Consider the following 12929-nt stretch of genomic DNA (forward strand, 5'->3'; position numbering starts at 1 on the left):
TCCTATACTGGAAAGTAAAAAGTTGTAACATTTAAGTATGCTTGTGAATATTTTCCTTACCTATTATAAGCTCCATTTCAAAAAACAGGATTGTTAACTGCGAGAAATATTCTAGAAATATTTATAATGCAAACAGAAGGAGCTATGATTAGAGGTGGAGCCTTCTTTTATCATTTAGCTTTAAGTATGAACCTGGCTCCAGAAATGGACCTATCCTAAAAACTGGCTGGCACTGGGTGGGCGCTGATAACTGTAGTTCCCAGCTAGTGATCACAGACCAGTTCCACGCGCTGCTCCCCTGGCAACGTTTATGCTAGTGCCAAGTCAATAACCGATCAATCTTTCATCTTATTTAAAAAAGAGATATAATATGCATTTAATTTCATTCAATAAATCAATTCCACATAACTTACCATCTCTTAGAAAATTCAGGAGACAGCAAACATCAGACATGAAAAATTACATGAACGCAGTGTGATGCACTGGAGAGGAACGAATGCACCATGGCAATCAGGAGTTGTAATTTAAATGTACCACAAGAAGAAAAGCAAAACTACTATAATTTATTGCTGTATCTATGCTTCCCAGTATAGCTATAATATTATAAGTAGCTACAAAGTGCCACCTTCTGGTTTAAAACTGTGGAACATCATCTTTATTTCTTTTTAAATGCCATTTTTTGGTGGACGTATAACAACGGCAGCAGTTACAAAATGTTGTCTGAGTACTTTTGAGAGCTCAAAACAAAGACCTGTGTATAGGCTGAATAAAAAGATGTTCAATTAATAGTGCACATAGTGTAACTTTAACAACATCTTTCATTGGAATTTTCGTGTAAACCTTAATAGAGATGTGACTCACAGAGACCAAAAAGTAAAGTATCTTTTCCTTTCGCGGTTTACTGAGGTGGTCTGCATTCTCGCAAATGATTTACAAAATACAAGAAATGCCGCATGTGGGTATTAGGCGTGAAGTATTTCATTTTCTTACAGAAGGGGCAGCAGGAGGACAGGGAGCCTAGTGGACACCCTGTCGCCACCTTTCTCAAGGACGCATGCCCTCAAGAATGGCAGTGGAAACCTGGCAGCAAGCCACCCTTACAATTCTTTTTGGTTGTTTTAAAATACAAGCACTTCCTGACATTTCCCTCCCCGGCCCATGAGCCCCACCCCCACTTGGCAGGATACAAACCCACGTCCTCTTGCTTAGTTTTCCCCTCAGAATTATTTACAAGATGCTTACAGATACGGTACAAACTAGTATGAAATTAACGGTAGTTTGCGTTTCCAGACACACTCCTGTGGTGAAATAAGCGCACCACGCCAATTCCGAAGGCCGGTCCAAAGCTAAGGTGACTCAGAGGCATCTGCATCCGTAACCGCAGAGACAGGCTTCTTGCTGGCTGGGATGGATTCGCCGACTCTGTCCTCAACAGCGGCCGGGGCCTTGGGAGTGGGGGGCGTCACACCCACGGTGAGCGTGGACGCAGCATCTGCCCTTGCAGTGGTCGGGACAGGGTCGGAGGGTGGGCTGCCGGTGGGTGGGAGAGAGGACAGCAGCTCTGTGGAGGCTGCCGTGGAAGAGACCTCTGGAACCAAAGGAAATGACGGGAGGAACTCGGATGGCATGGGGAGAGGTGCAATGCCAGGTAAGTTTTGGGGAGGCAGGGAAGGAAGAGGTGGCAAACCTAGGACAAAAACGGCATAGATCACACATCCTCCCAGCACTAGAAGAGCAGCAGTCAGCATCACACGACTATTAATTTGCATTTCGTTAAGGAAACAGAAGCTGAGGAGAGACAATACAAATCACAACTTCTGATTATCCTCAGTTGGAGGCCAGGACAGAGTTAAATATTCACTGCAGGACCAGCTGGCCAGGAGGAAAGGTTCCCTCATGTGACTCAGCCCAGAGCTCAGGGAGGAAATGATTCTCCCAGCCAGGATGGACAGGAGCCCACCCTGCGATGCAGCTACACCGAGTGCCCAGCAGGAGGACTCCACTCTCGGGGGCAAGCTGCAGGTGGATTTAAGCCGCCCTCTGGACAGACAAGAGGAAGAGGAGACACAGGGGCCAGGCCTCCTGTGAAGGTTTCGCAAGGGAAGGGCCTGCTGTGTAGCCCCTGGCATTAGCCTCACCAGAAGTACTCAGCCTTTATAACTATATTTATAGTATAACTATTTATAGTACACTTGGCGGGTTTACTGTAATGATTTTAAAATGCAGATGAAGGGAAAGAGTATTACTTCTTTAAGAAACAAAGGAAAAGCAGGCTGTAAAACAGGTTTGGGGCAACCTGGGGACTGGTGAAACCCTTAATACTCTTAGAGTCTGTCAATCTGGGGAAAGGGCAGAGCCAGAAGCCAAGAATACAGGGCACAAAACAAAAGACAAAGGGAGCACTGAGACAGTAAACATTAGTTTGAACTTATTGACTTCATTTGTTTTTTAACCCATTGCACTGAAAAGCAAATGGGTTAATGAGGATGGGTAACGAATACATGTAGATGATGAGTGTTACAACAGGGGCCGTTAGAAATGTGACAATGCCACTGTATAATAAGATCACTCGTTGACATCACTGATGGGCCAAATTCCTGAGATTAGCAATTAAAAGTCAGACCTGACTTGTGGCCATCTCAAAGCTAAAGATAATCTGGGCAATCATTAACCAGAAGAGCAGACTTGTGGGGACATTCTGCTGCTTCACTTTCATCAGTGCACAGAATACGAGTGTAAACACTCTGAATATCTGTGAACTTAACTATTTGTAGCTAAAATCTCTCACAGTTTTTGTTATAAAAAATTTGTTAATAACGAAGAATATTTATCAAGTAGCAAGCCCAGCTAGCCTCAGCCACACAAAACAGGTGTCACTACTCCGCGGGTGGCAGCTGCCCAAAACATGAGGAGAATCACAGGGAGTTCATCTGCCCCCGCTGAGTGAACTGCGCACGCCTCCCATCCAACTCAGCCCAGCAAGGCCACGCCACTGCTCTTTATTTCTACAGCTGGCCTTTGTGGTGCTTGAGCTGTCAGGTGCAGGAGAGGAGAAAGGGGGAGGAGAGGCAGCCAGGCAGGGGAGCAGCACAAAGACATTCCTCCTCCTCTTCTTTTTCAAGCTTTTTAAATAAAAAAGATTGATTTTTATTTGAAGCAGCTGAAATTTGTTAAACTGATCTGCCCTTGCCAGGAAAAGACTGAAATAGAGGACTGCCTTTCCTGGATAAAGCTTTTTATTAGACAGGGTCCTAGGAAGGCAAGATGGGCAACATACCCGGGTTCATGAGTTCCGGTAAGCTGACACCTGGCACGACGTGCGGGGCAGGGAGGTTGAGATTGGGGAGGGCAGGGAGGTTTGGTAGTCCTGCTGGTAAAGGCATCAGACCTGAAAAGAAGGCAGAGAACAAAAGATAAACCATCCAATCCTTGCATATTGAAAAAAATACTACCCACTTCAAAGTGAGAATACCAGAAGTCCACTTACCGTGTGGCAGTTTTATATCATAACAACAGTAACAATAACAAAATCTCTCCCAAGTGAAGCATCCTTCTATACCTAAGTGATTAGAAGGCTAAGTGGGTAAGGGTTAAAACAAACACATACTTCTGAACCCAAAAGCAAGAATGATGCTGGCCTATGTCTTGGAGAAGGGGCTGATTTATCTCAGCAAACATGGAACTGATTTTCTTTGATGGTTGAGGTTTACAGTCTCTCAGGCTTTTTTTTTTCTTTTTCCTTTTTAATTTCAGACTTACAGTTGCTAATTTATATGAAGAATCCCCATGTATATCTTTCACTCTAACTTCTCAAATGTTAACATTTTACCACACTTGCTGTGTGCACACATTTGGTTAATGGCTTAATATGTCTGTGTAATGACATCTTTAGCCATACAATTAAAGGCTCTCACAATGCAAGTATATATTTGATCACTGAAATAATATCTGATCGTTATCTGCTGGATAAAGGGACTTGGTCTTCACTGGGAACAGTAAGTGAAATAAACAAAAATCTAACCTAACATTGGAGCTACTGAAGACTCAAGTAAGGAGTGCTCTCCTCCAGGACACAATGTCTTATTCACTAAACAACAACCAGAAAGCCCTGTGCTGAAGGACGGACAGTCTATATACTCCTTATTCCTGCCTCAGGCTGCACTGGGGGCAGGGAGGATGGTTGGCTGGGGTTAAGGAGCCCAAGGCTCAGCAGCTGACTAGCTGGTGACAGCAGTTCATTGCCACTTGGTCTCACTTAACACAAAGTTACAGCAGAGACAGAATGAGAGTAAAAGACATAAATAGTCACCACATAGGTAGAAATTTTTTTCATTGTTTTCTAAGATGCAAAATATCAGTAAAGCTATTGTTATTACATATATGTCTCCTGCTACTTACCTGGTAATGTAGTAGCTGGGTTCATTGGCGGCACAGAAGTGAGGGACTGGTTTACTTGTGGTGGCAATAATGGTACTGTTGGTACACCTAAAATAAATGCACAACCTTTTAAAAATTTCAGTTGATAAGGAGTGAGCAGACTATCTCGGACAGTCTTCCGTCCCTTCCCTCCTGCCATGGTCAGGTCTTCACTCAGTGTGACTTTAGTCAGCTGGTCTCTAGCTGCATCACTGCCACAGCTCATCCACCTGCTCTGCCCTTGGCCCTTCGCAATGGCTGTTAGCAGACCGTGAGCCAAGAGGGCGGGGGGCTCTGCAAGCCCTCCGCAGCTAAGTAAAACCGGGTAAGAGTTTTACTCCTGACCTAAGCGGGGCTGGATTAGAAAACTGTTTTGGAAATTTGGAAATGGGATACAAGGATCCTAATCAGTCTCTATTGGGCTCCTGACCCAAAAGGCCACGTACACCTGGGGCTGCTGGGGGGCTATGTGCCCCATGAAACAGTGAATTCTGGTCTGTGAAAGAGAATGATGTAGATGGCCTGAAAGAGACAGAAGAGCATGTGGACCTCCAGAGACGGGGAGAATGACCTGGCTTCCTGAATCTTCATTTCCTTTTGACCTTAGGTTCTGTGACACTCCTCTGAAGTCTAGTACATTCCCACTTTTACTGCTGTTAGCTTGAAGTGGTCATGTTCTTTACATTCAAGTAACTCTTACGATACCACCTAATGAAGATTACCTATTAATGTTTACCACCTACTCATGTGGGAGGTTTCGCTGATGTCCAAACAATAGTAATACTGCACATGGATTCTAGATTTTGTCTTACAGAGATCTGCTTAAATATGGTAGCAAGAATGAATTGTGCCTGAAAGTATGAAGCAACCATTTTCAGATAGCTTTTAAAATTTAGTTAGTCATGTGTTTACTTTTTTGCAGAAATTGGAGCCATGAAAAAATAGGAGAGGGTTCTTTGTTTTATCAGATTCTCAAAGGGGCTGGATGGTTGCTTGGTGTGTTCAGTCTTTAAAGTTTGGGTAGGGGGGGCACCTACTATATGTCAGACATTGTTCTAGGCACTGAGGAACTTTACAGCATAAAGAAAATAGAAATCACTACCTTCTGGAAATTTACATTCTGATAAGGGGCAGAAAAAGAAAGGGAGACAGGAAGTGTGAGAGGGTCACATCGATTAATGTCATTTCAAAATGATATATTCATTTTCTGAAAATTTCTTAATCCAAAATTTTCAAATCCACAGAGGTGTTTTTTTAAAGCACATACTTTGTTTCTACAGTTACTGTTTGGGCTACTTTGCAGCAATATAATTAAAGCAAAGACAGAAAAATAAATGCCTAACAAAAAGTGGGTTCTCACATGTTATAATGCTAGAACATCTGAGTGTTTTTAAATTTATTTACTCAAAGTGAAAATGCTGATTTCTTTCAGTCTCCTTTGAGCAATTTCTGCTTAATTTATGTCTCTGTCTTTTAATACTCAAGAAACCATTTCTCTACAGTGTAATAAGACCAGGGATCTCAGTGCATGTGCATATATGACAATATAAGTATAACTGTAATGTAATTAGGGAAGATTTAAAATGCCTCTCAAAAGAAACTGGAACTTGAAGAGAGATGTCAGCTATCTCCTAAAGCCAGAACACTTTGCACTGGAACACTCACTGTAAAGCCAGGTGAGAGTTATCAGACACAGATTGGATTGCTGTCTTGGGAAGTCTATCCAGGAATAAACTAAAAAAACATTTCTTACATCTGATGGGATGTAAGAAAAAAATCTTAATATCATAAAAAGAACTCAAACACTGCTTGAATGAAATAAACTTTAAAATCTCTTCCAAATGTATCCATGACTTGATACTGATGACATTAATATTTAATGTCATCCAAGAAATACTCTAAAACTGGACTGTGGTGATGACTGCACAACTCCATAAATTTACTAAAAATCATGAATTCTATACTTGCAGTGAGTTAATTTTATGGTATGCAAATTATACCTCAATAAAGCTGGGAAAAAAACCCAGCAAAGAGCAGGGGGTAGGGAGGTACGTTATCATACTGATAACTGGCGACGCTGGGCGGTGGGGGCTGGTTGTTCTACTTGTTACGCAAATGAATCTTTATTAATAGTCATCTAATTTTGAATATGTTTCAAGTTTTTAATTGTAAAAAATAAAAAATTTAAATTTCATACATATCTTTGGGAAATAAAACAAAGACTCTGAAAAGATCTGAGATTTGAACCTAGGGGACAAGCTCCAGGGATCATACTGTTGACCTTAACTGCATCTTGATGGGCTGTTTTAAATCCATTCTAGAACAAAGTAGAATATGATCAAATTTGGGATATAAATATTAAAAAAAGAGCTCAAGAATAAAAGGCTATTAATGAAATAAAACTAAACCATGTCACAGTATTTCATCCACTTACTCAACATTAGTTGAGTATATAATATACTCTTGGTATAAAGAAAGAAAACCAGGAAACAGGAGATTTAAAAAAAGGAAAGGATAATTCAGAAAGAGTCATGTACCACAATGTGCATTGCAGCACTATTTACAATAGCCAGGACATGGAAGCAACCTAAGTGTCCACTGACAGATGAATGGATAAAGAAGATGTGGCACATATATACAATGGAATATTACTCAGCCATAAAAAGAAACGAAATTGAGTTATTTGTAGTGAGGTGGATGGACTTAGAATCTGTCATACAGAGTGAAATAAGTCAGAAAGAGAAAAACAAATACTGTATGCTAACACATATAGATGGAATAAAAAAAATGGTTCTGAAGAATCTGGGGGCAGGACAGGAATAAAGATGCAGATGTAGAGAATGGACTTGAGGACACGGGGCAAAGTGAGAGAATGGCATGGACATATATACACTACCAAATGTAAAACAGACAGCTAGTGGGAAGCAGCCACATAGCACAGGGAGATCAGCTCGGTGCTTTGTGACCACCTAGAGGAGTGGGATAGGGAGGGTGGGAGGGAGACGCAAGACGGGGGAGATACGGGGATGTATGTATACGTATAGCTGATTCACTTTGTTATAAAACAGAAACTAACACACCACTTGTAAAGCAATTATACTCCAATAAAGATGTTAAAAATAAATAAATAAATAAATAAAGGAAAGGGAAAAATAAACTCTATCAACATACCAAGTTAAGAACTGTATCATGTGACCAAGCAATTCTAATTTCTGGGTATATAACCAAGAAAAATGAAAACATATGTCCATGCAAAAACTTGTACACAAATGTTCATAGCAGCATTATTCATAATAGCCAAAAAGTAGAAACAATCCAAATGTCCCTCAACCGATGAATGGATAAACAAAATGTGGCATATCCATGCACTGGAACATTATTTAGCCATAAAAAAGATGAAATATTAATATATGCTATGACATGAATGAACCTGGATAACACTATTCTAAGGGAAAGAAGCCAGAGAGGAAAGTCACAGAAGACCACACATATTATATGAAATGTCTAGATTAGAAAGAGAAAGTAGATTAGTAATTGCCTAGGCCTGTGGGATTGGGGGAAAACAGGGAGTGACGGGGTACAGGGTGTTTTTGGCAGGTAATGAAATGTTCTAAACTGATTGAGGTGATGGTTGCAAAACCCACTAAATTGTATATTTTAAATGGGTAAATTGAATGCTATGTGAATCACATCTCCAGAAAGCTGTTGAAAAAAACCAAAACAAACAAACAAACAAAAAAGGAGTATATTAGGTAGAACAAGGAGTACAGAAAAAGAGGAGATAGGCGTATGTCCCCTGAGCAAGACTGAGTCCCTAGGAAAGGAATGGTAAACTGCTCACTTTTGTATCCCCAGTGTCTACTACTTAGGGGATATGCAAACATTTGTTGAGTAAATAGGGCTATTAAACAGAAATTAAAGGTAGAATCCTGACTCTACAACAAGATAAGCCCAAGATCTAAAATTGTCTGAAAAGAGGTTCAAATGCCTGTGATGATTCAGTACCAGCTTTCAGACAGGGCCTGTCAATGCAGAGCACATTTACAGTTTTCAAAGTACACTGGCATCAACTTTTAAAATTCTACAGCTTGGGACAGAAAACAGTATCGTGTAAAACAAAGTAGACTGAAAACAGAATCTATTTTTCTGCACACCTGTACTGAGAACATTACTGACAGCTGGTGGAGTTGAGCTAATAGAAAGTCCAGACAGACTCTGTTCAATTTCTGTAGTTCCTGGTGATGACAAAGACGGGGGATTAACTGAGGACAGCTGGACCTTCCAAAAAAAAGAAAGAAAAAAGGAAAATTACTCAAATTTACTTAAAAGAAAATGTAAATATTGGCTCTCACCGGTCCTACAGATACCTTTTTCGATCATGTATTAACTGTCAAAAGTTTTCACCTGGCACTTTGGCTTTCAGACACTCCTTCCTAATTTTCATACGTGCCAAGGACCACGCACTGTAAACATCTCCCCCTCCTGTCACTTCCAGTCTTTTAACACATGGCATCTAGCCCATCATACACACTGTTATAGCCACTTCGACACCAGGAGGAGATTCTCTCTCCTCCTTCCTAGCCAGCCAAAAAAGATTATACTCAACCCTTAAAGCACCACTGCTTTCTTCTTCTTTGAATTCTCAGCCAGTTTTGTGTTTTTAATTTTCACTGCTCATGGAAGAAGTCAGCTGAAGTCTTAATACCATGATAGATTCCTTAAAAATTTCTTAAGATGTCTAACCTCATGAGTCCTCATCAATGAATGAATGTGGCAGCCAGATCTCTACCTTCTGGGAGCATGGGGTGGGGGTGGGAATGAATCTATATGGACTTTACAGATGGGTGGATGGGTGATTTCACCTCTGAATCCTCCAACTTATGCCAGCTCCAGTGCCCTCTGGCACATTCCAACATAACTTGTATTCTGGCCCTTCTCCCTAGCTGCCATTTCACCCTCTGGTCTTCTCAGACTGCCCATAGCGCCTCGTCTGGGGCAGAGAGCACTGATTGGGGCAGCAGATATGATAGCAGGAGTCTGAACATACAACAACACTGGTTCTGGTTATGAGCCAATGGTGGGTGGGGGTGAGGAGAGGTTACACTTCCCCATAGCTCCCCTTCACTTCCTCTAGAACTGGGGATGGCCCAACCATGCACCATAAAATGACAGTGGCAGCAGCCCTTTCTTTACAACTGTAGCATTTTCTTTTTGAATGTTTGGTTTTTATTTAGTCATGCATAAGAGTTAACTGTCCTGTAAGGCCTGCACAGGAAACATTTTAAAAGCCTATAAGCCTGCAGAAATACCTCTTATTCCTTAAAAAGCCTCACTTTGATCCTGTAATACTTCCCACACCCCTACTTCTCTTTGCTTTCCCAGTCAAGTTTCTTGAAATAGGAAGCAGCAGTTATCATCACCTTATCACTCACCACTCACCCTCTATCTCCTGTAAGTTGGTATCTGCATCCCATCAAGCCTTAAGTTGCTCTAGCCCAGGACATGTTTTTTCACTCCTTCTCTCACCTGACTTCTCTGCAGTATCTCACATAGTTGCCTATGCCCCCTTTCCTGAAGCTCTGTTCTCTCCCTTTGGCCTTCTCCTGAGCTTCCTTTGCTGAATGCCCTTTCTCTGCCCATCCATTTAAACACTAGGGATGTTCAAGATTCTGGCCTCGGTCCTCTGACCCACCCAGGCCCAGTCCCTTGATGATTTTTATTCATTTTGATCATTAGATTAAATTACCCTCTCTCTGCTGATTCCCAAATCTGTATCTCTAGCCTCGCCCTCTTTCCTGAAATCTAGAACCAGAAAATATTCATTTGGATATCCTACAGGAACTTCAAATCCAACATGTCAATATTTAACTCATCATCTGCCCAGTCTCAAATAAGTGCTACCACCCCACACATCTATTCATCTGGGTGGAAAGTTATGGTATAATCAGGCAGTAAAGTTATCTTACCTCCATAAATCCATCTTTAAGAGGAGTAATAGGTGTACCAGTCATCTGTCCTGGAAGAGAAATTTTCTTTCCTTCTTCAAATGGGCGTGTAGGTATTCGATGCAAATAACCATATCCAATGCCACATCCTAGGCTATGAAGATATTTTTTTCTTAAAGTTATCATCACAGCTTGCATTTTTGAGGTTTTGAAACAGAAAAACAAATCTCCATTCTTTTAAATACTGTCATCTTATCAGAAGTCTCTTCTGACAACCCTTTATTAAATAGCACCCTTCTTCCCACCACAGACACTAACCGTACTCTCCTTTATTTTTCTTCAAGTATTTATCACCATCCAACACATTGCCTATTTATTTGTTTATTTTGTCTCCCCCAATAAAATGGTAAGGTCCTTGAAGGCAGAGACCTTGTTATGTTTACTGCCTTAACAGTTCCTGGCACATGGCAGACACTAAATAATTATTTGCTCAATGAATGACATATAGCCTTTCCACTGAAGAGCTCCAAGCACTTTTGCATGTTGATGTCATTTACACAACCTATAGGTCTATTTCAGAACCTGACACATATCAATCCAAATTAATCCAGATTCCTTCTAATTCATCCTCCCAATGACACCAGAGGTATTTTTTTAATAAGATACAATCACTTTCTAGAGTGATCTTCCCATAGTCTGTTGTCTTCTTTCCAGAGTCTGTTGTCTTCCCAACATTCCCTTTTCCTTCTTCCCTTTGGAGAACTACTCCTCTGCCGTTCTGTGCAGCACGGGTGGGACTGTCAATCAGGGGGCCTGTCCTGCCCAAAACAAGGAGTGGCTCATGACCAGAGCCAGGCCAATTTACCTCTCTTGCCCAGGGCTGCAAATCTTGGAAGCGACAGAAAAAACCAAAATGGCTTTATCCCTTCAGTAGAAAGTGATGAAATTGCCAATTAGTTCTTCCTTTCTAAATCCCTAAGGGTGTCTGAGTCCTGTCCTTTCCCATTGTGAGTCTTTGATTATATGAGTGACTCCGTAGCTATAAATTCATGTCTGCTGCAGCTGGTTTCTACTACTTGGAACCAAAGAACCCTCACTGTTACAATATTATATAACTAACACTGCCCGAAGTATATCCAAATTCCTGACCACGGTATTTAAGGCTTTTCACAATCAGGTTCCAACTTATGTTTCCATCACAATTGCCTTTATTTTCCAAACTACTTGCACTTTCTGAGTAGGACGTGCACAGGTATCACTGTGCCTCTCTCCTGCCAGGGCATCTGTTATTTCCATGGGTACTACTACCACCAAAAGCGGGGAGAGCAGGCAGTGGCCAACTTCGGCTCTTCCTTATCCAAATGTGATTTCATAACAATGCTTCATATTAAAAAATTACTTGTTCCCTCTTCTCTCACTTTTCCTCCCTATACCATCAAGCTGCAAATTTTACTGAACTGGATCTCAGATAGATTTAGAGGAAGAAAGAAAGATTAAATAATTTATACTGATCAAATACAAGCCTTTCAGAGGTAGCTACATTTAAAAACAAGGTGCTTATTAATCAAAAGAACTAAGTGGTGGTAGAGGAGGCACTTGAGGCAAGAGGGAGATCTCCATAAATTTAAAGACAGCCCAAGAATGAAGCTAAGAAAAATGTGCTGTAATGAAAGTAATGTAGTCAGCCTCTGAGGAAGGAATGAAAACCAGAGGCACACATATGCCAAATGGGGGCGGACTCAGGAAAGTGGTCTGTATGGGCCTGTCTAAAGCAACGGCTGATCAGTGGTACTAAACCACGTCAATAGGAAAAATGTCTTCCATAGAAAAGGAATAACTGCTAAAGTCTAGAGAAGAAGGGCTCCAAGAACAAGAATGTAGCAGTATTTAGTCAGCGTAATTAAAAATTAATGAACTAGTAATGTTCTTTGCTGCTGAACTTCACCATCTAGAATCTCTTCCTTAAGACTTTGATTTCATGCTCACCAAGCAATCTTGTGGTAGTAATAGGATCTAAGTATTATTCTAACTGGAGAGGGGGTATTTTTCTATTGTAAACTGAAAATTTGCCTCTCTAATGATGACAGAAGCTTCTTTGCAAATTTAGTTTATATGAGTCAGTCCCTCTGAAATGAAATCAACTTTGAATACCTTAAGAAGATCATCTTTCTGTGTGTTTACAAACCTGGACAAAGGACAACGATAACTTGGTCAAGTATGGCCCCCAGACAGGCCACATTTTCTATCTCATTTTCTCAAATTGCAACAAGTTAGCATTCTGGTGGCAATATACATTTAGCTGTAGAACCTCAGGTAGTGTGGGTAAAGGTACTGTGAGCAACCAGGCTTTCTCCATCTGCATCAGCTAAGTCATCCTTTTCCCAGCAAGTGCTGGAACTTTTATAAAACACTGGTAGAAGTTTCCAAACTCTAGGCTTTCCTATAATTCTGGTTTACACTCAACAATTTCCTCAAATTAAAAAAGGTTCTTAGAACTTTCAAAACAATGAAAAATTTCAATTTAAACAGTAGACAGAAGACCTAAAGATACCATGTTAAGTCAGCATG

At 40.9% G+C, this 12929-nt stretch overlaps 1 protein-coding gene across 4 annotated transcripts in view; it reads right to left on the minus strand.

Moving 5' to 3' along the window:
- Nucleotides 1-542: 542 nt before the first annotated feature.
- GORASP2 (golgi reassembly stacking protein 2) overlaps nucleotides 543-12929 on the minus strand; it is a 29565-nt gene continuing 17178 nt past the window's right edge. For 3 of the 4 annotated variants that reach the window (XM_060152665.1, XM_060152664.1, XM_060152667.1), the window contains 5 exons: nucleotides 10383-10515; nucleotides 8571-8694; nucleotides 4399-4485; nucleotides 3278-3388; nucleotides 543-1687 (listed from right to left, as the gene is read on the minus strand). In XM_060152665.1, the coding sequence (XP_060008648.1) occupies nucleotides 1347-1687; nucleotides 3278-3388; nucleotides 4399-4485; nucleotides 8571-8694; nucleotides 10383-10515 (796 nt within the window). In that variant the 3' untranslated portion in view covers nucleotides 543-1346. The remainder of the gene's footprint in view (nucleotides 1688-3277; nucleotides 3389-4398; nucleotides 4486-8570; nucleotides 8695-10382; nucleotides 10516-12929) is intronic. The other variant, XM_060152666.1, reaches the window with a different exon arrangement.

This window comes from Lagenorhynchus albirostris, chromosome 6 (assembly GCF_949774975.1).
Source record: "Lagenorhynchus albirostris chromosome 6, mLagAlb1.1, whole genome shotgun sequence".
Taxonomy (NCBI): Eukaryota; Metazoa; Chordata; class Mammalia; order Artiodactyla; family Delphinidae; genus Lagenorhynchus; species Lagenorhynchus albirostris.